The following is a 26,555-nucleotide window of genomic DNA, read 5'->3' as shown; positions in this document are numbered from 1 at the left end:
AAATCTATTCCGTCGACTAGCAAGTAATGCTGCTGGTCTGCTCAAACACACGACGAAAATGGAAAACCAACTAGCTCAGATGTCAATTCTGCTACACGACTTTCCATTTAGGTATGAGTGAGAATCTATCCCTAAGTTATTTATCAAGTAATTCTTGTGTTGTGTTGCGCGAAATTATGAAAGTATTTAGGCACAAAAAAACTCGCTGAAAAGCAATCTACATTGAGGACTTTCTGCTACGACCAAGCCTGAACATGTTTGAATGAAACAGAAAGTAAGAGCATAGAGTGTACTCGCTACCGCATACCCCATCCGCAGCCGCCAACGGGCGTGTGAAGGTGGCCCACACGTGGCACATGACCTCGCAGGTGGGCTACACCTCTGCCCATTGGGGCCATTTGCGCATGGGTAATTAGCGGCTGACGGTGGTGGTACCAGGTTGCGGTGCATGCTAGGCTATAATTTTAAAATATTAGAAAATTCGTACCGCTGCACACGCGAACGCCACGCATCAATGTTATTTAGGGTGGCATAAATCTTGCGTGTCACCTGACCTCCGTCATGTGCTCAACAGTCCTCCATCACTGGCAAAATACATCACGTTTTTTTTACTCAAGAAACAAAATAAATTCCTATTAGTACTCGTTATAACGATGGCCAGAGTTCTTAGATATCAGAGCTCTAAAATAACACTACATAAGGCACAAAATGTAGTGAAGAGTACAGGGTAATCGCTCGTTGTTTCTGACTCTCTGCCTCTTGATACTATGACTCAATTTTTTAATCGGATTTTTTTTATATACCAAATCAATCTGTAAAATAGTATGCCGTTGCAGTTGAATTACTCTAGAAATCAATATTTCCCTAAAACATAATGCAGCCTTCTGGGAAATTGTGTCTCTCCATTCTTTACTGAGTTTATTGTAATTAATGTGCTCTTGAGCAGCATCAATCTGAGCACGAGTAGACGTGAAGAATACGAAGGAAGAGTTCTATATCTTCTGATTTCGTCACCACAGAAACTGCCAAGGCTCCGGCTGGGCGCAATAGCACGCTCCTGTCAAAGACTTCAGCCTGCAGACACCAGAAACGGGCCTGTATTTAAAAGTGTAAAACCTACGACCACAATTTGGAAAGAAGATTGCTTGCAGAACGGCGACAGTACTTCTAACCAAAACGCACGCATACCTCTTAGAACCATAACAAAAAGTCGGACTTTTCTGCTTGGTTGCTCTGCCAGACAGAGAATTCGCTGTCCTCATCGCCGGCGTCATCGTTCATACAAATCTGCTTTCCCACGTAAACTGAATATGGGCGAAATTTCTCTGTAATTTATTTACAACAGTCCATGACTCTGCGTGTTTAATTAAAGTGCGTTGGTGTTACTAGCGAATAACTGTACGATAGGTGAGAGCTTTCGCAGATTTCAATGTTTCCCTTCTCTTAGCGTTTGGCTACTCCAGGTTGAAGTGATTAGAACATGTAAAGTAATCTTGTACAAAAATTTTGAATGATGGAGAATTGTAAGATATTGTTAAATAAATATTGAAGGTAATGGTCCATTCTTCCGATGCGCAGCAAAATCTTTCCTTTAATTTTTTTTGCATTGCTCGCATTGAGCTGTTAAGGCTGTCATAAAAAAAATGGAGGACGCTTTAGACGATAGCAAGAACGTTAATACAAAAAATGCAATAATGTGCGTGTGCGTATATATTGAATGTTATAGCGAGATCTTACAATGTATAGGAAAATTGCGTTCATACCTTATTTCCCCTACAAAAATATTTTTGTCTACAATTTGGGTATGAATGAGTCTGTGCAGCCACCTCGAGCAAACAGAACTACTTTTGTTATGCCGCTCTTTGAAGAAAGCTGCCCTTCATGCCATTAAAAGCAAATATTCATCATCTTTAATATATACATGTCGTTCAGCATATTATGCATACTTGATTAAGCCGCGAATGGTTCACCGGTCATGGGAAAAAATGCAAATGGTGCTCCATCTAATATCTCAATGATAATTGTAACTACAACCGAAAGAAAGCAAAAACGCCACAAAACGTGGGAAGATTTAAAAAAGTGAAACGAAGTACTGACTTCGTATCACACGTTATTCAGAGACGCTTAATAAGCATGCAACAACAACCATACAACCATGTCAAAATCAAAGCTACGTGCGTAGCGTGACAAACTTCTTCCTCTTCCACCCTCTCACAAAAAGCATCAGGAGCTAAAATACATGAGAAGAAAAAGGCACAGTCGATACCCAAGTCAAGGCATAGCTGCAAGAGAGGCGCCGAGTATTGACGCCCGCATAGTAGGGATGCCTGCAGGCAACGACCCACCTGCAACCGAGAGCAGGGTTTCGATTTTCTGCTCCCCCACGGTGTTCCTGGCGACGCAGACGTAGCGCCCGCCGTCTTGCACGTTGACGCCGCGAATGCTGAGCACGCCGTTGGACGACTGGAGCCGGTCCGATTCGGCAACCGAGAGGCGCCTGCCTGCACGGTCCTCGCGGTACCACCTGCGTCACCAGAGTGGGCAGGTCCGAACAGGTGTCGCGAACACACCGGGTTGCGGCATTGCCAGGAGTAGGCTTTCGGACACCCTTCACTGCACTAAGCTTCGCCTGTGATTTCTGTGGAGGCCTCTCTTATTTTCATCCGCCTGTTTGTCTAACGCAGCCTTACTAGACTTTTTTTTTGTTTTGGCAGATGCGGCTTTGATGTATAGACCGAGTAAAATCGTCTTCTGTTTCAAGGCTGCTTAAGATGTAGGCGGGAGGCCAAGCGAGACTTCTGAAAGCAATAGAGAAAAAAGTCTGAGATGACGAAATACATCTCTTCTCTTTCATTATTTTGAGCAGGACAGTATACAGGGAATGGCAGGTATGGATTTCTGCAGTCATGCCTAAGTTTGTGACATTGGATTCAAAAGTTGTGGGTTTTTTAACTTCCACCCAGCTGCCTGTAGTCGCACTCATCCTGCTGATATGAAATTAGTGCGAAACGAACAGTAACAGAACTGCTAAAAACTGGCATTCATTTCGTACGTTGCGAAGCGCATGAATGAAAGCAACTATTTATATAAAAGATGTCGTACCAGAGATCAAGTTTAACCGCTTATGAATGCACAATATCCTTAAGGGGTGACTAAAGATGCCTCAAAAGTGATGCCGTTTTTATCCCCTCTCTGTCGCGTTCGAGCACGCGTTCGTTATTGTTCGCACTCGCACGTGTTTGTAGTTTCCGCATTTGTCGCCTTTTTGTGTGATTTTTTTAGTGTGTCTGGTTGGCTGGTCGCCTGCTCAAGATGTTCCTAAATGTACTTGCACAAAAGCTAGCTTTCTCGTTCCTTGCGTCGGCCAGACAGACCACACCTTGAGCGCGTTACAATATTAGAATATAAATCAAATTAAAAAAAATGTTACCTCTGAGACGTCACGAAAAGGTGAGGATGCTAAGTAGGGTGGTACACGCTACTTCACCGCTGCTGCAATGTGGGCGCTTACAAGTGGCGTAACGAAAATTGCACGTAAAGCTTCTTTTAGTTACAACCACACTGGTGTAATTGATTGTCTATGGTTGTGATCGCACTCAGTCCTGAGTCCTTCAAGAACTTGAGAAGTTCCTTCAAAGCTGTCCTCTGCGATGAAGGCTGAGTGCAAGATTGTGAACTATCCGTGTGTGCCCTGTGTACCCCGCAAATAACGGCCAACGGAGATGTGCAAAAGTGATCATCTCTCTTAGTTCTCTCCCCTGTCTATTTCTCCCTCCGTTCCCCTTCCCACGTGTAGGGTAGCATACTGGGCGCTGCCTAGTTAACCTCCCTGCCTTTCCGTCTTTCTTTCTGTCTCTGGTTGGGATCGAAATACTGAACCACTCGCGCAGATTCCTGCATTGGGTTAATCGAGGCGTAAAAAGGATTAGACTCCCACTCTGTCTTCTTTTATTATCTCATATTCTGCTGACGCATGAAGTTTCTATTACTTACGTGTAATGCGGAGGTGGGTATCCTTGAGCGACGCAGGGTAGGTCAACATGGCTTCCCACAGTTGTTCTAACTTCGGGGAAGTTGAGAGTGACTTTCACCTGTGTCATTGCGTGCGCATCTGCAACAACAAAAAAAAAATTACCTATGATATCGTGATACCCAGAAATAAATATACCCTGCGAAAGTCCACAATCGATTTTCTTTTGTTTGTATTACGTGGCGTCTAATTAAGGAACAAATCTAAATAAATGATCGCAATGCAGTGAAAAATAGTGCACAGAATGATTACTGTCATCTGCTCTCTTCAGAGCTGAAGTTAAATGATTAGTTCTAAGCTTGCGAAGTGTCTCTTTTTTTGCCGAACCTTACATTACTGAGTTATATTTGCCTCACAGACGCCGAAATATCCAAGCTCACGGAAATTTTTCTTTCGCACATTCGCTTTGACACTCAAAACTTGTTTAATCACCGAAAACATTTTTTTTTACTTATTTAAAACCAAGATTTTAAAAATAAAGTAGTGCCGGGAGAAAGGCACTCGCTTCATGATTCGCACATTCTCAGGGCATCGAAAACTTGAAAGAGATCTGCAGAGCTCGCGAATTCGCGGTGCTGCTTATGCAACCGCACGGTAGTCTACTTTGCGCTTTGATCGACTTTTCCTCAACCAGCGACACCCCGAAGGAATGAGCCACGACGCTAGTTTTACCTCCTTTCTTTCCTTTAGCCCTTTACAAGCATCTAAAGAAATGCTGGTACGTGAGAACGATGCGAAAACGAATTGGACGCGCCTTCAGCTGAATAGGCATTACTTTGCAAGCATACGTGTGGACGTATAGTTGGGAGAGGCGACAAAACTGCCTGGGGGCACGCCAAACCCTAGGCACGTCTTCCGAAGGCATGGTTATCAAAGCGTGCGACCAGAGCCTACGAAATCCGTCCCGCGGGCCTTTTTCCTCAGAAGAGCGTTGCTGCAATGCGAATTGAAAAGGCGCTCAAAACTAGATTTGTGGCATGGTCTAAACAGCCTTTTCGTGTCAGAACCTAGGCTCTTCGTCACTTCTAGTATGTCTTTTTATTATGTGCTTCTTTTTGTAGTAATACCAATGCTGGCATTCAAAACTATGTTTGATACCATAACTCTCTTGTGTCTTATCGGTACCGTTTAAGGCAACTTTCTCTCCTAAAACTCTCTCTTCATCGTTTGCTATTGGGTTATGCGTTACGTTGACTATGATTCGATGTGATTAATGGTGGTTTGCTTACCACGGAGAATTCCCTTTACTTGAGGACCTCAATTACTTAAAAAACGAGCGAAGATATAGCATACCGACCACAATCAGTATGCTGGAGTCTGTCGAATTCATCATCTTTATCGTGCTTCATTCTTTCTCTCTGCTCTTTTCTGACGCTGAATAAGTTAAGCATGCGCCCAGACTACAGTACATCCTACACTATGCGCAGTGCTGTACAATTTAGCGCTGAATGATGTGTCTGAAATAATTAGAGGAACAATGAAGAGGTTTAGCGTAGCAAATAGGCATTTATACAGCACAATTTTCGCAGGTGATCTGATATTTGTGACTGCTAGTATTTCTTTTTATTGTGTGCTTCTTTGTGTACTAATATCAAAGCTGGCATTAAAAACTATGTTTGATACCATAACTCTCTGGCATCTTATCGGTACAGCTTAAGGCAAGTTTCTCTCATGAAACTCTCTCTTCCTCATTTGCTTCTGTGTTACGTCTCAATGCCCGTAGATGACATTGTGCAGAGGGAGAATAACAGCTTGCATGCTAATAATTTTCTGAAGATACTCTGTATACGTCCATTTAGGCTTTTCGAAAATGTACAGGATGTCAGCCCTCTTAGCTTCTGAGCGTCTCAAGCTAACTTACCAGACACGGTAATCTTGCCAGCCACTGAGCTTGCGGTTAGATGTCCCGTGAGACGGTGCCGCGTTCTGCAGCGGTAGCTCCGGTCGGCGTCTTCGGGCGTTGCCTTGTGCACCAACAGCTCGCCACTTTCCAGAAGAGAGTAACGGTCTTCTGCGAGGATTAGAAGAATATTGTGCAATAAAAATATATCTCTTGAAATTACCGTTCTCTTAAGTTTTTGAAAAATTACTAACTCTGTACGGCAATTTAAAGTGTACATAGATAAGCAACGAAATTAAAGCATGTAGATTCGTTTATGAAATAAAAACGCTTTACATAGATAATGCTTGAAGTCTTTATATATATATATATATATATATATATATATATATATATATATATATATATATATATATATATATATATATATATATATATATATATATATATATATATATATATATATATATATATATATATATATATATATATATATATATATCTTAATGAGTTCTCCCTGTTTTCCCGCTGGAGGTTATAAATTCATTAGAACGTTTTCCTACTCTTTTGATTATAACACTGATTATGGTGTGCTCTATGTTGCATTAAACATCCCATAATGAGATACGTAAAAATAATTGACTCAAGGACTAGTTTCTTTTAACAAAAAAAATTCCGGCCATTTATAAAGAGATATGTTAAGAGCGAAGTGTTTTGTGTCATTGAATTATACTAAATTCATGATTTCAATGACCTCCAGACATATCCGAGCCGTGGGGCGGTATGCAGTAGGCCCAGAATTCGGCAGAACACGTCATCTCCCCAAACTCTGGCGACGCACTGAAACGGAAAGATGGCTTCGACATAAGATTAACCCCTCGGCACGCCTGAACTTTCATTCGGTTATCTTGAGTCTTTGTAGGTTTGCCGCCACTTGGCCGTCACATCTTGGGCTATGCGGGCTTTCGACAAAGTACGACTCACGTTATCAGGCATTCGATGCCTTCTTTCACTAGTTTATCGTTTTACGCGAGTGCATTACCTGTTGAAGTAAGTTATGGAAGCAACATTCTCAGTGCATATTTATTACGCGATTCTGACACTTCATGAAGACTTTATACGGTACAAAATGCGCACTAAATGCGCTTTAGAATAATTTATAATTCATTACATTTTCCCTCCTGCGACGAGGAAACGCAGCGGTCGCGTCATCAGCTGCGGTGGCTTGGACTTGACGCGAACACTCCACTGGGACGGAGCTCCTGCTTGAAACATGTCATGGGAGGTTGTGCACGTAATTTGAATGGAGCGGAGGTTCCGTAGGTTAGCTTTGAGCAGTCGTGTGTTTCACAGCAGTCCTGTGTTAATAAAAGTGTCGCAGCGACTGCGGCAGCGCCGGAGGAGCAGCGCCGTTTTTCTATATCTCTGCACCTCGTGTGTATATAAGCAGCAGCTTCACTTCTTTTCGATAGAACTACATTAAAGTTGGCTTGTTGTCAACAGCGGCTACCTTTACCCCTTGCTCCGTGCGAAATCGATATATCGATGAAAAATCCTCAACCCAGCGCCGTGAAGTAGGCAAGCCTGTAACAAGTTCACCATTACTATTTAAAATGCCGCAATACACTCATTAGTCTGTGATACTCCCGCTTACTATTCATAGCCGCCTTGCTTGCACTTCTCGGTCACGATCTTGGGCATAGGCTTTGTTGATTATAATATTTTTTAGACTTCGTTTATTCAAATAATGGTTCTGAAGATGAGGTGCAGCCTGAATAGGGCCCTTTTTGTAACGTGGAATGGGAGGTCGTTATGGCTCAGGGCTAGCTCACTTCTGAGTATTTTTAACTCATTTCAGCTGACCTATGTTTCAAGATTTACCGAAATTCCAATACGCAGAATAACTGGAGAACTGAGTAATTCATCGGAAGTCAAATGATCTTAAACTCAGATCCTATCTGTGTTCCTGACGCCTATACTCGCGCAGTGCATAGCCAAAAATTTACTTCGCAAAGCAAAAACTGTGCCTGCGCACACACTTTGATGCAAAAAAAAATGTCGGCAGAGACACTCATGACTCGTTACGTGTGAGAAGGCGTAAGCCCACCACATCACTTTGTTGTGAACACAGTCGCCGCGCGCTGCGGCCTGATGAAACCCGATGCCACGCAGCTGGCAATTGTACCTCTGCACGGCGCTACGTATCCGCCACCGCGACGCCGCCGCACCCCATCTGATCTGCGCGCTGGTTTTGTGAAGGAAGTCGCCGCCTGCTTTAACGGTATCACGCGATAGCTAATGGATTAATGCCCATTTATGCAGAATTGGTCTTTCTCTATTTGACATTCATAATTTCCTGGGACTCCTCATGTCTCTCCTGGCGCAGTGGTGCAGTGGTTAAGCGGTGTGCCACTGGCCTGCGATGGAAGGTGCTGACATTGGTGGGACTTGTGCGATCCAGGTTCCCCTCAGGAACCTCGCGCGAACAACCAATAATTTAACCGCCACCGACCAGGTGACATGAAGACGCCATCTTTTATAAGTACAATCCAGTGTTAAAACACACACACAGATAGGTTTTCGCTCAATGGGGAGAGTAAGCCTTGTGTCTTAATTAAGGACCTGCAGAGCAAAACTAGCAAGCTAAGTTGCCCTACAAAACCACTGTGTATATATGCTCGTTTTCAGAGTTGGAATTTTTTATTTTAAACATGAACTATCAGAACTCGTAATAGGCGGTCAATGGCGTACCTTTTTCGATTTCCAGGTCTTTGATCATTGCGGAAAATGATGTTGTTTTCATTCCATGTCAGTGCATCGCTAAAATATTTAAACGAGTGAATGTACACGCCGCTTCATTTTGAGTTAATTTTCCTCGCTCAAGCGAGATAATCTGCATGAATGCTTGATCACGTGTGGGTTAGGTTTTGAAGCAGCCTTGATTCCAGTGCATGCGCAATGAAAACATCCAACGACGTCTGGGATGCGGCCGCGAAGAAGGAAACGGGTCTACTATAAAGACGGGTAACCGTAGTGTTGGGAAAACAGGCAGTTACTTCTGAATAGTGCGTCGGAGACGACGCATATACAGTGACTCACAGTGGTCTGGTGACGCAGAGTTTTGTCATCTTTGCTGACGCTTTCCTCTAAGCTCCAGGTGCTCTAGAATCGAAGGGCACAGAGGATTTTCTCTAGTATTGTGAGAGATTGAGGCACGCCACGCAGTCTCTGCAGGCATGGGTCGTCACTGATCTCGTCGCGCAGCGAGTGCACCGACGTTTCCGGCAGGCGAAAATTGCACCAGAGCTCTTCGTTGGTCTTGTCATTAAACGGCTCCAATCAATCGTACTGACATTTTCAACAACTCGAGGCAATGGGCCAAGCTGCTGTTGGCGCTCCGATAACAGTCTCGTGTTATTTCGAGCCAAATTCGGACCAAATTTGGGTTATGCGAATATTGGAAAACAAAGACCAAAATATAAATACCGTGCACCTAATTCCCTTCTGCGTAACTGCCCGAAGGAAAATTTTAGAAACCTAGATTCTTGATCCGGCGCAGCAACACACCGCAAGAGATTTCCTTGACGCAAGCGGTGAGGGGCACTGACGTAAATGAGGCAAGTAAGCATGGGCAATTACTCTATGCGCCAATCAATAACAATCAAATCAGGGTACTCCTAGCAGTGGCAACGAAAGACGTGCTGGAATAATTCCTTCCCACTGGCAGCTCCATTGAGCAGCCGCCGTTCGCGGTCTGTAAAGAAAAATTAGAGGACCATTTCACTTGGAATTTGAGTTTTTTAAAATTTTCTGCTTTCACCTATTTTCAGCCAAAGATTAGCAAACGTTCTCAAGTCTTGAGAAGTGGTGGACGTGTCTGTGATTGGAAGTATATTCATCAGGTGACTTGTATTTCTCGCTCATGATTAAACTGCGCGAAAGCAACAGGGACAAAGACAAGAAAACACGTACACACACAGAGCGCTCTGTGTGTGTACGTGTTTTCTTGTATTTGCTCCTGTTTCTTTCGCGCAGTTTAATCATGAACGAGAAGCACCAACTAGCCCGCCAGAAAACCCTTCTTGACTTGTATTTGGCCGAACAGTATAAAGTCATGGCTGTTTACGCAGCGATCTTTACGCAGCGATCTTTACGCACGTTTACTATTTGTACAGCCTCTACCCCTAATTATTACACTAATGGAGACACGAGGCACTAGTGTAGTGCGTTTTTCGCTGACGCGAAAAAGCCACCGCCACAATCGCTCCCCTGGCTCCCTGCAACACCTTGCAGCGCGATAGAGGGGGCGAAATGCGATTGTCTCACAAAAGCGACCCACGTCAGCGTGGCGATGAAAACGAGGCCCGCTACGATGCCGGCAGCGTGTGCGCACGCACGGACGCGTCTCGCTCGCCTGAAGGGCGTAATTGAGCGATAGTCGATAAGGGCTACACGGCCTGAGCGCGCAGCTGCGTGGAACAGTAGAGGAGCGGTTCCGCAACCCCCATTGTTTCCCTCTATGGCACGTCCACACACTGCCAGCTCAAGCGGTTTTTCAGAGGGAACCGCTTGGCGTTATTTTTTTGCGGGACACGGGATCTACGACGGTGTTGGGGCTTCTCCCACTGACGAAGACAGCCGATTCAGGAGAGGCTCCTTTTCGGGCCTTATACTTCAGCTATTTCATTTACAAATTTGCTTCAGTTCATGTACAGTAGGGCTACAGTCTAAATAGACAAATTATAGTTATAAACAGGTAAAATATAGAAGATTTCTTCCCAATGCACTATATAAAGGTATATTAATCTACGGCATGGTCAGTTATGATACGTCATACTATGTTACAGAATAAATGGTATGTTATAGTGTGTAATGATATGCTATAGGTTGCTGTGGTATGCTAATTGTATGGGATATTATGTAGTTATATGTTCCTTGAAGTTATCGTATGCTATTTAAATCAGGATGACTTTCTCCTCCAAGCTGCACATAGGCGATCAGAGACGCCGAAATTGAGGGAACAGGCATTATTTCGACAGCCTGGATTTCTTAAACTTGCACTGATATCACACAGGGCAGGAGTGTTCTCGGCGGCCGCCAAGCAAGAAATTCGATCACGTTACCCAGGTCTCACCTGCCGAACGTCACAGCTACTAAGCCACCGCTGCGAGAAAAAATAAAGAGAGGCCAGAGGGAAGCCTCCGTACTATGAGCAACGCTTCGAAGAGAGCCCTTTGAATTCGTCCTCTCTTTGAAACGTTTATCAAGAGAGAAAGTGGACTGTGCAGACTTCCAAGACAAAACAATGGCGCGTACCTTTTCCCACTGGGATTCTAGCTACTGTGTACTGCGTTTCTAGAAGTGCGACTCTTGAGTGTGGAAAAAGCTGTATTTTCGATCTTTTTCGGTGTAGGGCCCTTTCTTGTCAGCAATTGGCCGAGGTTGGTGCAGCGCCGTCGGCTGCCCATTTAGTTTGTGCCGGCGCAGTTATGGGGCGCGGTACCCGTCTCGCTTCGCTAGAGACGCTAGGGGGCAACACGAGGAGATCGAAAATCACGACGGTTTCGCAAATTTTCCTGTCCACCCACTCTGCCATGTGCTTTTGTAGCCCGCCATGTGCATGCAAACTGTTGACGGCAGATCGGCAAGTCTCTAGTGACGTCGCTGTTTCGTCCTCTGACCAATCCGTCTAGTGGATCTAGCTTAACGAAAAAGTTGAACGCAACACTACACAGGTAAGCAAGCGTGGGCAGCAAAATTTTCACCATACTTTTTCTTATGCTCCATCAGCAATACACCGCTTAATAAGCTCAGCCGAAGAAGAGATGCAAGGAGAAGGAAAAACTTCATAGTGTTCCTGGACCTCCGCATCATCACCGCATCCTACAGCTCACGCAGTCATGCGAGCCCTCGTGAGGAGGGCTTCAGAGTGCAGCGAACACCGATGACCAGACGGAATATATGATGGAGCCACTGTCATCCATCATATCCGCTCCAGAAGCCGCGGAGTGCAAGTGTTGCCGACTAAAGTGCGTTGGTGCCACAAATCACGCGCCATGCGTCGCGAACACGCTTTACGGCCGCGAACTACCGATCTCTGCGTCCCTGGGGTGCTCAGCGGTCCGTACTTCGGGCCGTAGAGACGATGGATGCTCCATTTTGCTGCCATCCTTCTATGTGCTGTAAACAGGCCGCATTTTTGCCTTATCGAAAGTAATGAAAACGCAAAAAGTTAATACAAATTCATCAAAGAGTTTCCTGTAAAGAGAAAATATTTTATTCAGTCCGCTTTAAGCGCTTAGCATCATGCCAGGATTCGTGGAACAATCAATAAAAGAGGCCCAATATATTCCCCTTGCCGCCCTCAGAAGGAAGGAAAACTCCTGCGATATATTTTTGCCTGCTTAGATTTGAGAGGCTCAGTGAAATTGGTTATGCTGGAAGCCTGGCTTTGTTTATGAGACTGTTTGCTGAAGAAGTCTGGAAGCCAGAAATGTAATACAACGTATACTTACTTTTGTTTGTCGTTCATAATAAGCATAGATAAAAAACGCGGCAGTCAAAAATTTAACATTTTGCTCCTCAAAACCAGGTTGAAGCTTCACAGAACGGTGCCAAAGTGGCACACTACTACTAGATGCTACAAGAAATAGAATTGAGAAGAGGAGACCAAATGGTTCTGGTATGAAATCGTGAAGAAAAATAAGGTGCAACACCGAGTTGGGGTTTTGTTACGAATCAGCTGTGCTGCTCGGTGACAACTACTTTCAGAGCATCACGTCCGAAAATTCTTCGCTCCGAACTAAAGAAAACATTAAAAGCTCTCCAAAGTAGGTGAACGGATGTTCCCTTTGTTTTCGGTCAGAGGCCTTGGTATGTCGGTTAAGGAAGGTCCCCTGCCGATATCCACGCCTGACATTCAACCGAAGCAGCTGTATAGACCCTGTGGATTGCCTGTTAGGCGCACTTATGTGTATTCACGCCAGGACGGCTCTGTGAACAACAGCGGAGGTTATACAGCCGCAGGAATGACTTCCTTCTTTCCGCTTTCAGGGGGATAAAATTATTTTCACAGTTCGTGAGCAATATGTATTCACCACCATGAGTATACATGTGCGATGGTCGTTCTAACTCAGTGGCTCCAAAGGCGTTGAACTGCACTTGCTCGGAGTGTGAGAGAAAGCCACCTCGTGGTTGCAGTAAGCTTTGCACGGGAACAATCATTTAATGACCAAAAGCCAGTTTTCTGCACTATGTAACAATATAGGTGAGCTACTGTGTTTTAGCGCCTTCTTTGGTCAAGCTTGCACACAGGTAAGAAGCTCCCCAGACCTCTTCGTTTCCGCTGAGTATGTATGTCGAGAACAGCTTGAGATGATATCTTCCCGAAGACCACAAAATGGGCATAAATTTCTGTATTACGTACATTGTTACTCGCTCATTACACTGTTGTAGTGTTGATCATTGAAGCGCTGGCACTGTGAAAATCTCACAACTTAAGATACTGCCCATGTCCGTCATGGGAGCTGCCCCTGGCATTGGTTGATAATGTTCGAATGCTATGATTCCCATCTAAGTAAACAACACCATTAAAATGGAGCTGCCGCCGGTCTTTTTACCCTTATCCTCCGGGTACACAAATATATTTTTTTTATGTTTAACTATTAGCGCAGTCAAGTGTGATCAACTGGCGAGAGGTGCACAACAAAAGCAATATATGAAAAGAACTTCCATGACACACAAAATATTGAATGCCAGGTAAACAAAATCAAACCAGAAGCAGAGCTTTGCCCCGCCGCGGTGGCTCAGTGGTTAGGGCGCTCGACTACTGATCCGGAGTTCCCGGGTTCGAACCCGACCGCGGCGGCTGCGTTTTTATGGAGGAAAAACGCTAAGGCGCCCGTGTGCAGTGCGATGTCAGTGCACGTTAAAGATCCCCAGGTGGACGAAATTATTCCGGAGCCCTCCACTACGGCACCTCTCTCTACCTTTCTTCTTTCACTCCCTCCTTTACCCTTCCCTTACGGCGCGGTTCAGGTGTCCAACGATATACGAGACAGATACTGCGCCATTTCCTTTCCCTCCAAAACCAATTATATTATATATAACAGTTGTGCGAGTAATATAGTAAAGCAGGACGCTCCTTTCTCTCAGTGTTAAATCTGCCTCCACGAGTGCAAACGCGCGCTACCGAAGCATTTCACAAAAAAAAAACAGAGGGCTGCGTCAAAGCCTTAACAAAAAGTCAGGAAAATAAACACGTGAATTCAAAACAAACACCGCTCTTGACGTGACAGAAACGCCGAGACAAGTGCCGACACGGAAGTGGTGGGTAACCTCGCAGGCTCAGCAAGACGCGGCTTGCCGCACGGAAGTTCCTTGAGTCGTACTCTTCGGCGGTGCTTGCAGCCTCCCAATTAGGATAAATTAATTATGCAAGCAAAGAAGGAAAGAGGGTTTCCCGCTCGACAGAGGACCCTGTAATGAACTTAAGGCGCCTGCGCTTCGGGACCTGCTACCTCCCGGCTTTCAGCGCGCCGTCGACGGTGCCTTGCCAGCAAGTCAGCGGAGGCGCCGCGGAAAAGCAGCGAACCGAGACTAGCGCAGACGCATGCGACGCCACGAATCCATTTTGTTGCTCGCCCTAGCATCGCCAAAGCAGCAGTGGGCACATATTTGTGTTAACCAATCTAGTTTCTGTACACAGTCGAAAACCAAGCTTGGAAAGTCGGCAATACGATGCGGTGGCCTTCAACTTATTGATACGATGTTTCCTGCAGTGTAGACAAGGAGCAGCCAGTAACGCGAATGTATGGGTGACATGAGCATGAGCCTTCATAATTCTAAGCACTTTCTGCCCACGGTATCTCGGCGGCATAAAGATGTAGGCTGCTACTTGAGGAATCCCCAAGGTTTATATTGCTTCTTTTGTTTACTTTTGCTTACTTGTTATGTAGAAATCGCGAAAAGACTTACTTGATTGGTGGGGTCTCTCCGAAGACTTGCAGCGTGACAGATTCGTCACTGTGATACGCTTAAAAATTGGCATTCTTTTGTAAAAAATATCAATGACAGCTTCCAATCTATCATTAGTGATTTTCATATGACTTAAGCAGTAAAAGGCAGTCTTGAATGCTCGCTAGGCTAAAGGGTACGTCTCTTTGTGTGTTCGTAATTTATATATACCCTGCATATTTATATTTATGTTTAGCATGGAATTCATGTTTTAAAATGCGAATTAGGAAAACGTAACATTCTTAGTTACACCTGATATTTTCGAAATAGTGCTGACAGCCTGTGCTTCTCAAGAGAGAAATAAAAAGAACAGGAAAATGAAGGCAATCAAGTCGACCAGAAAAAAAAAGTCAGTTCGCTGCTTCTTCGGTGAAACAGAAAAAAAATATACAAAAAAATCGCACTGTAATCCATCCTACGCCTAGACAACCCCACTGCAGGACTGTATGCATGCTGACCTGTTTTCTTCGGTTATATATATAAACACAGTTTCTGCGAAAATAATATTCAAAAGCCAGCCAAAATGGTCCCTTCGAACTCGAGCATCAAAAGAAATCTGGGTCGAATATGCCCCAAATTTATACCGGTGCACCTGCTCTTTATTACAGGTCCAGAGCACGCGCCGAGGTTGTCAGGGAACGCGCACAAAGAGAGAGAGAGAGAGAGAGAGAGAGGAGGGGGATGCGCGGGCTGGCTGGCTGACTGAAGTAAGAATCGAAAGATACGAGGATGTACCTTTGCCACAAGCATAATAAATATTTAACATAGCGCATACCGTTAGCGCTAGAACATCACGCGCCGCCAGTGCTCACTCATCGATTGGTCAAGAAGAGTTAAGTGTGCTGCTCCAAGCTCGCCGGAACGTGGCGCCATCTGGCGTTCTCATGGCGATTCTGATTGGTCTCGACGTGGCAGGCATGGATGGATCTCGCGGGAACGTGGCACCATCTGACACCCTCACTGCAGACTTTAAAGTTATATGGCTGTCGTTTCCTAGTCTTTTCATTAGAACATTCCCCTTTTCTATAGTCCTATACCTTTGTGATGCTGTGCATAGCTGCCTTCGCAACTCCGGTATTGTAGGTGGTAATCTGAAACTCCACGTAGTTACCACATCTCAAATTGACGCTGCTGTTTGGAACTCTTACAAGAAACGGGAAATGACAATTTTTCTACTTCGATAAGCATTACCTTGTGCGCGTATGTAGGCACTAGAGGTCGGGCCTGAACGGACGGACGGACGGATGGAAAGCGTAGAAATTTCCCGCGGAAAGACTTGTGGAACTCTAGCCGCTAAATGGATTCCCGCACTGTGTCTACATTACAGAGAGCTAGTGCGAAAACTGCCGGCATGCAAAAGGGGCGCTACTTATATTGCCTGTGGCGCCATAGTGATTTCCGCATAATGCAGTCTGCATGAAATTATAAAATCTGAAATCATCCCTCAAAAATATAGTTCAACTAGTGCTTGTGTACGCATCCATTTACAGAAAACAGGGTTGCTCTTTCTACGCGTACCCGAAAGCCGCCCTACAAGCTGAGGTACAAAGCCCGTTTACTCTCCTGCCACAGGAAACGTGTTTTGCTTCTACGTCCGCCAGCCGCTGTTTCATTATCATGCATATTGATGAGCTAAACGCTGCGTAATTGTCATTATATGTTCTATTAATGCAGTGATTCAAGGAATAATTGAAATTTGTTGCTGCCCTAGCGGCTAATTGCATGACCTTGCACAACCTTCTGGCAAAAAGCCGTGCAAAATGTAGGAAAGTGGCAGTAGGGAACACAAGGCGACAGTGAACACCTTGCGCTGCTTGCTGCTGCCGTCCGGTGTCTTCTGCGTTCTTTATTTCCTATTATGAGTTGCCAAATGACCTTCAAATATAGCTTCCTGAGGCTTGCATTTTTTCAGTAAGCAAGTCAATGCTTCCTAAGCTACCGCTGTATAGCTGGCCATGCCACGGTGCTCTTTTAGCATAACTAATGAACACGTATGTGTCCCTGGAGGAGTCTACTAAATCGAAACAATTCCCCGTAGCAGGACACACGACCCACAGTGCGTCACGACATAGGACAAAACGACATTAGAGAACAAAAATTAACTACGCTACAATTTTGTATCTGAGCACGCGCGTCTGTACATACGCTATAAGTTTAGTGACATGCTTGTAAGGAATGAGTCCGCAAATGTTTTTTACATAAGGGCTTGACCGGTTTTCGAGACACGGTGAAGCCATTTCACCAGTGTTTCAGCCAAGGAAACACGTTTGGTCACTGAGTACAAACTGGGTATAATAAAACTCTGCTGAGTGGACGGAAAACAATACAAAGAAGCAACACTATGGGCAGAAACACAAGAACTGAATTTATAATTTATGCGCACGAAAAACAAAATACTTCTGAATAAATGCACATCTCAGTTGTGTGCTTGACTTCTTGCTTGTTAATTTCGTATTTCTTGCTTTTAAGGCAGCTTTAGCATATATAATCAAGGCGTAAAGTCTGCAGCCGTAACCAACACTTCTTCTTCATCCCAAAACTATGTTACTGCAGCTTCTCGTTTCTTCTTGCCTGGATCTCCGACTGAATTCAAATATTCATTCATTCCAGCTTCCGTAAGTCTTCATGTTTCAAGAGATTGTACTTACTTATCCGCAGTGGTGCGGCCATTCATATTGTGCTACCGCTGCCTCCGTTAGAATGCTTGTCGCATCGGGGCGGGCAAGTCTGTTTTTTTTGTGTGTGTATTTGAGCACTGTAAAGGCACCATTAAATTTTTTTGAGTTTCTCCTGAATTACTGACTCTGCTTTCTGCAACTAGCGCACCTAGAACTGACTAAAATGTGCAAACACATCGACAGACTTTAGCATGAATTTTAAGAGCAGTAAGAAAAAAGAAAATCTTTCATGCAGTTTGAGTCTTACATGCGATGAACTGAATCGACTCGCTCCCGACTCCCATGGGTGCACCTATCCTCTCTGGTCATCCGGATCACGTGACCATAGATGGCACACTATGATCGTCTCTTTCCCGCCGCAAACGTCCCTTAGGTTAAGAAGGATAGGGAGCTGAGCTAGTGGTTTCAGTCCACTTTTATTGGAAGCAAGCTCGTCAAACCCGGGAGTACGAACAGAGAGAAACGCCGTGTGTGTGTGTGTGGCTTCACTATTAGTTGCATTATGTGTTCTTTGCGCTGATTTCCCATTGAAATGGACGTCCAGAAGGGCTCAAGTGCACCAGCCGGTGGGTCTCACCAATAGGCCACTGATAGGACACCAATACCAACACTTGCAGGGCCTTGAGGTAGACGTATGCGTACACATATTGTGAAGAAGTAGAAGAATACGAACTGTGCAGTGGTGCGGGCAGCAGTGCTCGCGCCAGGCCTTCTGCCTTTAAAATCATTCTGTAGTCATCCCCTTCACCGGCTTGCCGTGAGGTAACATTTGGTGGAGGCGCTGGGATCCCCTCATCGCCATCCTGGTCCCGGAGCTTCGGCGTACTGTGCTTGCCGTGTAAGTCGGCCGTGTCTACCTGGTCCGACCCGCCTGGCTGTGCCCCAGCCCGCCCAACCTGCACTGACCTCGCCACTAACCCCCGCCCCGTCTCTCGCCCGGACCACAAGACACGACAACTGACGACGTGCCGCGACCAGAATGACCCGACCGACCCGAGACGCTGCCCACCCGTGAGGACACCGCCCCTCTGCCGCTGCCGCTCGGCGCATCCAAGGACCCCGGCTCATGGCACCCTACGGCCCGGATGCTTCGTGGACTAGGATTCCTTCGCCAATCGTCTCAACCCCCATGGCGGCAAGCCCTTCACCTCCTTCTTCAGTATTCAACCATTTTTCAAGCCCATCGTAATCTACAGCATTTCATCTTCATTGCCGTTATCTAGTTCGCAATCGGGACGATCACCCGGCGGCCCCGGGTAGTGTGCCGAAGTAGAAGAAGACGAACTGTGCAGTGGCGCGCGCAGGAGTGCTCGCGCCAGGCTGTCAGCCATTAAAATCATTCGGTAGGCATCTGTCATTTCATCTCATTCACCGGCTTGCCGTCATGTAACAATATAACCGTGCACAATAGGCACCGGGCCCTCCTTTAGGTGGGAGCCTATAAGTTTTTCGCTTCAGTATCGGCTTCAGGTGGGAGGGTAACGCAAGTCTTCTGTTACCGCATACTACGCAGCCAAAAGCGTGGCGTCATTTACGAGGACAGACTTCTTCATGCGCTGAACACAGCATCAAAATGCAAGTAAATAACGGCATTTCGTTAGCCGTGCTCAGGACTCTCAAACATTTATGGCCCGAAGAGGAAATTGCCCTTAGCAGCAGTAGGGACGTAAACACTTCGCGTGAACTAAAATAAAATGCTAACGGGTTGCAGTAAACGGCTTGCGACCAAGGTACTTATGCCACGTCTACTCATTCCCCCTATGAGTACGCTATTCAACGCGCCGTACACGGCCGTTTAGCACGTGGATAGTGCTGGCGTCGTGTGAGCCCATTAACGTCGCCTGTTCACGTTGTGTCCCGGTCGCAAAAGGTGACCCGCATTTTCTTGCGCACACAGGGAAGCAGGCGCCAGGCCTGTAGTGCCGCTCGCGTGGAAGCATGTCTACAACGGCGTGCTTGTTGCCAACCTATGGGCGCCTGCGGCCGCAGGTGTCATACCACTTTGCCGCCTCAGCATCTAAATCGGGATGTTTGATGGGGTTTGGCGCATATGAGACGGAACAGCGGCGCTTAGAGGCTGCTGTTTTGTGTCGACGCTCAAAAATACAAATAGGTTGCGTAAGGAACATTGTTGCTTAAATTTTTATTGTTTTGAATAGAATAACCGCCGTTGTAGGTCAATGGCTACGCATTTAACTGCTGCTTACAAGGTTCAGTCTTGAAACCCTGCCTCATAGAGACGTTATAACTGATGCTTGGGCGAGTTTGGATGCCATTTCAAAAAAGAATAGCGCGACTTTTTACAGGGATGGAAAGAAAGACACACGGAGACAGGCGCTCAGGGGGACAATTCGGTGGGCGCGTGATGTTGAGGAGCCAATGAGTAATTTTAACGTGACTAATCGGCATAGTCAGGGCTATGATGCCCGCCGTCATGGAAGGTTGCGGGGTTGTTCACACCACCTGACTGTCTGGTATATATTTTGCCGCCATTGAATGGTGGCCGCCACAGGCTGGATACAAATCGGAGCATTTGGTTCACCAGCTGAGAAGCCACAGTGTGTGAGTCACAACGGCGAATAAAAAACACTTCAATATTTTGGGCTTCAGGCCGGTTGATGCACTCGAAGAGGTAGAAATTATTTCCGCACACTTCCCACACAGTGTGCCTGCTGGCCAGTTTCTGTGCAAGTAAAAATAAATCATTCTGGTTTCTTAAGCAGTGCTCCACTTTGTTTTTGTGCCTCACAACGGTGTTTATTGATTCAGCATCACCGGCATCGGAAGTTAAGCAGATACGGAAGAAGTGACGCAAGCTTGTGCGAAAAATATACGATAGAGTGCAGCGCAGTTTTCTTCGTGTGGCAAGAAAAAATATTACGTTTACAGGCAAGTCTCAGCCTATACTTTCCTCTACAGAGAAAATCTTACGTCCAAAGTAAATTTTCAATTCGCAGTTCAGCAGCGTGATGCTTCTCGCTTCCAACTAAGCGTTCTATCTTACATATTTATTGTTGTTGCACTCAAATATATTTTTATATATTATTGGCCCCGACTGACAAAGCCTTATGATAAGGATTATTCTTCAGTGTTCAAGCAGACAGCGATAGCCGAACAGTGTGGGTTTCGAATATATTTGTAGAAGCTTCCGGCTATGTTTGAGACCTAAGGTATATAAAAAAAAACAAGGTCTTAAGCAGAATGGCAAACCTTTTTGTGTAGTTGCTTTTTTCCAGTCTTACTAGGCCATAATTTTTCACAATGTTTGGTTTATTTGGCTGCTAGGACTTTTACTGAACCTTCAAGAAGCCTTACATTGTGTTGCTGTGCAATACCTTGTTTAACACAACGAAGAAGGCTCAAAATAAATGAACTGATAAACAAATCAGTGCACATAAATAACCAAATGAAGAAAATCTGCTGTAATTGGCATTTAATTAAATAAAACAAAAACGCGATGTACAGCCTACAAGTGCGCTGATTCTCACCCTTAAGAGCGCGCTGTGTTTTCTTCTCGAGCTTTTGAATAAACATTTTGCGATCGTCCTCGACATTCGAGCTTAGCCAAAGAAAAAGGACTGGGCTGCAGGCGAGCTCATCGTTAGGGAACTGCTGCACTCGACGAAAGAAAGAGGCTCAAACCAATACCTGGGAGCTGCAAATTGTGTGCTCTCAGCTCATTGGTTATGTATGTAAATAAAAAAAAAACTATTTATATATGCTTCCAGAGTTTAAAGAAAGCGACGGCTGCTATATCAGTATAATTTATCTTCAGCCAACCTGACTGGCTACATGCAGCGGCACTAATTTTTTTAGAAAAGAACCCGTCACACGCTGGTGTACGTCAGGTCACCTTTAAGACATTAGTGCTTAAATACAAGAACCCGGTTCTCACGTACTTCAGAGGCGTCCTCCAGGAATTAGGGGAGAAAGATGGCAACGAGGTGAACTCCGCAGCTGACAAGCACATGCTCTCGCCCCCATGCCTTCGCAACGGCTTCCACCGTAGCGGAAACCTGGATGTGAGACAGAGCTAACGAAGAGCCCTGCCGCACATATGAGGAGATTTTTAAGTCATTTGGACGAAGAGCCTGAGCCTTAGTATAGCTTTAGCTGCCTAGGGATTCTTTGTTCCCTTAAACGGTGTTTTTAGTGGCGCCGACATTGTGTACGAAAACAAAATCACCCGGCTGCGTCTTCTGGAAACAAAAAATAAAACATCCTGCTGATCATGCAATTCAAATGCGTAAGTAAGTAAAGCTGTCAATGGTATGACAGGAGTTGGTGGTAAAGCCACGGCTGTGGCTTTCTGGTGGAAGAGGAGGAGGCGGCAGAGGGTAAAGTTTGTAAAGTTTCGCGAAACTTCATCAGTCGATTGTTCATGCATGGAGCTGCATGTTAGACATGTAAGTGGCAACATGAAATCTTCTTGAGAACTTGGAGATGCCTGTGTATTCTACCCATGCTGGTGTCACTGAAGGATTCAACGGCTATGCAAATGGGATTGAGAAAACCTTTGATAGAACGCACAAAATGTCCGACTATGAGCATGTTTTGCAAGCTTATGCGTTCCATAGGCTACCATATATTATCGTATTCCACGACAACGCCCACCCTTTAAGCATCACAGACTAGTAGTGCAGTGAGCTAACGCACTTCGCAAACAGCATTATCGACGCACCGCGAACGTTCATGTGCCATTGGTGTTTTCTTTTTTTATTCCCTGTTTCGCTCTCGCGTCCGCACCGGATAACAGCACTCCTTTGTTCTCTACCGTGCAAACATCCACGTCGATTGCCGAGGCTTGAATGAAGGCACCGGCAGTGTTCCGCCGCCTAACTGGGGCAGAGGCCATCAAGACTGCCATCGATCTGCCGAGAGAACGCGGCTGCTTGCTCGGGAACCTGCTCCGGAAAACATTCAGCTGGCAGAAAAAACACGAGGCGCGCCGGTGTTATTCTTCGTGAGGGCCTTTCAGTTCACCGCTCTCATGCCGTACTCTCGAATGCATCAAACCGGAAAGATAATTTTTTCAGGACTGTAGAAGGTACCCTATACTATCCGCTTCCATTCTCCGTTGTGCATGAAATATGGGCATTTTTGCAAACTCGTCTAAAGCGTCCTCGTGTTTTTGTAGCATTAAACGGCGCGCTACCGGTTTACAGGCGTTGCTAAAGAAGCATGATCTCGAGTTCTGCGCTGCAGCGCAATCAATGGAACATAAGCACAGCGCCACGTAATAATAACATAAATTTTAATTCTGATATTCAGTATTTAGTACGCATTGGATATTGGTGTCGAAATGCTTCACAAGAAGACGGCATCTAATCGAAATATATTGAGTTTAATGCAGCGAAAAATGTCGCCTCAGGTGATAGAATGACGAGAATGTATATGATTTTTTTTACGTTTACAGCTTTATAGAAAAATGAAGGCGATAGTCACGCTGCGAAAAGGCAGGCAATTGGCTGAAGAATATCTCAGGACCAACTGTACGTTCAAAACTTCTGTGGACTTCATTAGTCTCGAGTTAATCTAGTTTTGGAGATTGTGTTCTCAGGCTGAATCATAAAGTGAATAATTAAGTGATAACTAAAAATTTTCCGTAAATTAGTCGCATAACTGCGTCTGATATCTCATTACATTCTGTCCGCCAAGCACAACATACACTCAGTAAAAGCAGCATCCACGTGACTATCAGTGGCACAGTATTTAAAAGGTGTAAAAATTTAAAAAGATAGCCTGAATACAAGGCATGTCGACAAGACTATAGGTTCCAGCGAGAAAATGATAGAGATATTTGTAGGCTAAGCGTAAGTGCTCTGCAGTCCACAGCTCATCACAGCGCAAGAAACCGATCATAAATACATTTTCTACCAGCTCTATCTGCATCCAAGACATTCTTTGTTACTTCCGCATCTCAGAGACTAAAGCGACGTTTCCAGATGGCAGAATTTTTTTTATAGTAGTTCAGTCACATTTATCTGGTACATGAGATCGCACGCACCTTTGTTGCCAGACGCGTTGATGGTGAAGCCGTCATCACGTATCCAGGCGTCGACGAGCGTGTACTGGCGGATGTACGACGGCACGTGGCACTTGAGCACGGCCGTGTTCCCGCGTATGACGAAGCCGTCGTACACTCGAGGCTCGTAGTGGTAGTCCACCACTGCGAACAAGAGAGAGGCTCGATGCAGTTGACTCGGGCCTAGTTCTGCTCAAACGAGAGTGTCAGCTGAACGGCTTTGGCATTTACGTCATCTCAGTGTTGACTTCAAAACACTGTCACTGCACTGCAGTCCGGGCTGCTGCCTTTTTCTTTAGACACGTTTGCAATGAGCGAAGCTCCAGCCTCTGTACTTGGACGTGTTGTCGCGTTAATGATGCAGAACGAACTTCCCTTCTTGCGAAAGTATTTAATTCTTACATTGTTCCACAAACGGAAACTCTCAATGTAGTCCTCAGTCAATAGTCTTTCGTTTGAACCCTTTGATGCCCAGGCACGTAAAACGTCAGATAGAATCCTCTCTAGCAAATCGTCACTAGCGGTGCTTTCATTGTAAACATTTTAAAACGGGTTGATTATTTAACAAACGTATGATAATGCGCAAGGAAAATCATTGAACTATGATAATTTTTACATTACTGAACAAAAGAACTATTCTTAGATGCAAGATCACGCGCATGCAAATAATTTACAGCAAAATGCAAATTTTTTTTCGATCAGTTGCCACTGAATCTAGGGTGTTCAAATGTTAAGGTGAAGTGTTGTCGAGTGCTATCCTCTAGCAGGCCTCGTGCATCCTTTGGAGACTGGAATTTCGAGCTTGGCGCAAAATGCTATTTCTGCAGGTCTGTGGAACAGTGATGCATTTGCCGAAACAAGAATAAAAAAGATCTGAGTTTTTTACAGTCTAGGTCATACGTAATACGGCGAGCATCAAAGAGCTAAGGAAAGTATCTGTTTAGGAGAAACACCACCAGATCTTTAATGTTTTCGTTTTTCCCGCTGAGGTTTGCACATAGCCTGGCGCACAGTGTTGCATATATTGATTTCGAATGAAACTCTCTGCTGTTGTTATGCGGCTCTCCATCTCGAGAAGAGGTTCTAAATGTGCACGAATGCCAACTTTTCCTTCTTCCACTAAACATAAATCCTGTATTACCAACACAGTATGAAAGTAAATATAAAATCATGTTTAAAAAATAAATGAAAACAAGGTGCAGTTTCGAAAATAAACTGAAAATTGCACAGATAAAAGGCACTGCTCTATACAATTTCTGCTAGACGTCATGGGAGCAGTGAATATGGGAACTGAATATGGGAGCAGTGCCCAGCAATTTTGTTTCACAAACCCACTACAAAAATGACAGACGAAAATGCAATATAGAAAGTTCCAAAACTAAAAAACACTTGGTTTTTGTGGGCTTCCGATGCTAATCATAAAAATGGCCAAGCCTGGCTTGTTGTGACACCTTTGGAATTTTGGATGCAAACCGGAATGCGCTTGCATTAAAATAAGAGGAGAGGAGCCGAAGTCTTAAATCACCGCTTTACTTAAACATGGAAAAAATCCGCGAAGCCCAGTGGAGTAATTTCTCCGCTACTGTCGTAAAGGAAACAGCAGACAGCGAGATCCCTCCAAAGGTGTTAGGTAAATCGTCGCATTCCATTGAAGTTGACTCCATAGGAACTACCATTCACTTCCGCAAGAAAGTGAAATTCCGCTGGTGCTTGATGGTAAGCTAGATGACTGATGTGCGGAGGATTTTATTAACACTAAGCTAAGCGGAATACAAATAAAGTGCTAATAAAAAGCATTATTGTTGCATAGGACCGGAAGTTGCAATTAATACATTAAATTAAGGGCGAGTTGCTATTCGCACGAAAGTCGGTTCAAAAGCTTCATGAAGCCTGCTGCGTGACTGGAGATGCACATAAAGATGCCTGGACAACATGAACTTCTACACATCTCTGTGCATTCGTTCCCGCCATCCCTGTGCATGTCTCTGGTCTGTGCGTTTCATGAAATGATACGCTATTTAATGTTCAATTCTATTTGCTTCGCGTTCTATGTAAAGGCCGAATTTAAACCAATCGCGAAAAGTTGATTATCGATCAGTAAATCACGTTATTGGCCGACAATTTGTTCACATTACGGGAAGTTGAAAATGAGCCCCTTAATTTTTTTTTTCTGAAAAACAGCCTGGTCGCCCCCAGTGGCGCCGATGCCGATAGAAGCGCAGCCACTTTGTCGACCGATTGATTTCCGACCGCGAGATGTACAAGATTGGATCTGACCGCTCCAACGTCGCACCTTGCTGGGCTTTTTTTATTAAATTCGGCGTGCACCTAAACCTGCACGCTATTTCTTCACGCCAAATGGCGTGCTGCCGCAATAAATAAACAATAAAAACAGTGGGCTTTTTCTGTGCAGGCTTCTAAAATCAAGATGCACCATGTCGGCACCACGTGCAAGGCCGTCGTTTAGACGTGGCGATGCTTTCGCTGCACTGTTCTATCACAAATAGCCTCACTCATGTCTTACTCATTTGTTCCGCAAAAAGATGCTAGATGCCATCATTTTGTAACCGCGGTTTAAAGTGTAATATAGCGCAATGCAATGGGCGCGATTACCAAGCCAGTGCCGCAATGACACCATTTCCATGACACAGGCTATCTTGTGCGCCTATGCGCCCCAGCTGAAAGCTCGCATGCTTTTTCTAAATGAGCAACCTGGCGAACAGACCCTACAAGCTGCTTTTGTTGTGCCCCGTTACACTACCTATATGCTTTTAACATATGAGCCACCGCGGTGTATGGCGCCCGACTGCCGACCAGAAAGACGCGGGTTCGATCTCGACCACGGCGGTCGAATTTTTATGGAGGCGAAATTCTAGAGGCTCATGTTCTGTGCGATGTCACTGCACGTTAAAGAACCCCAGGTGGTCGAAATTTCCGGAGCCCTTCACTGCGGCGTCCCTCTTAGCC

At 45.1% G+C, this 26,555-nt stretch overlaps 1 protein-coding gene across 1 annotated transcript in view; it reads right to left on the bottom strand.

Moving 5' to 3' along the window:
• Positions 1-26,555, bottom strand: part of LOC144128643 (cell adhesion molecule Dscam1-like) — a 160,387-nt gene that overhangs the window by 67,893 nt on the left and 65,939 nt on the right. Inside the window, exons 3-6 of the mRNA XM_077662192.1 lie at positions 23,571-23,732; positions 5,892-6,041; positions 3,994-4,111; positions 2,346-2,524 (exon numbers count right to left, since the gene is read on the bottom strand). Coding sequence (XP_077518318.1) covers positions 2,346-2,524; positions 3,994-4,111; positions 5,892-6,041; positions 23,571-23,732 — 609 coding nt within the window. The remainder of the gene's footprint in view (positions 1-2,345; positions 2,525-3,993; positions 4,112-5,891; positions 6,042-23,570; positions 23,733-26,555) is intronic.

The sequence above is a fragment of the Amblyomma americanum genome, chromosome 4 (assembly GCF_052857255.1).
Source record: "Amblyomma americanum isolate KBUSLIRL-KWMA chromosome 4, ASM5285725v1, whole genome shotgun sequence".
NCBI classification, from domain to species: domain Eukaryota; kingdom Metazoa; phylum Arthropoda; class Arachnida; order Ixodida; family Ixodidae; genus Amblyomma; species Amblyomma americanum.
This window is presented reverse-complemented; position numbering and strand designations above follow the sequence as displayed.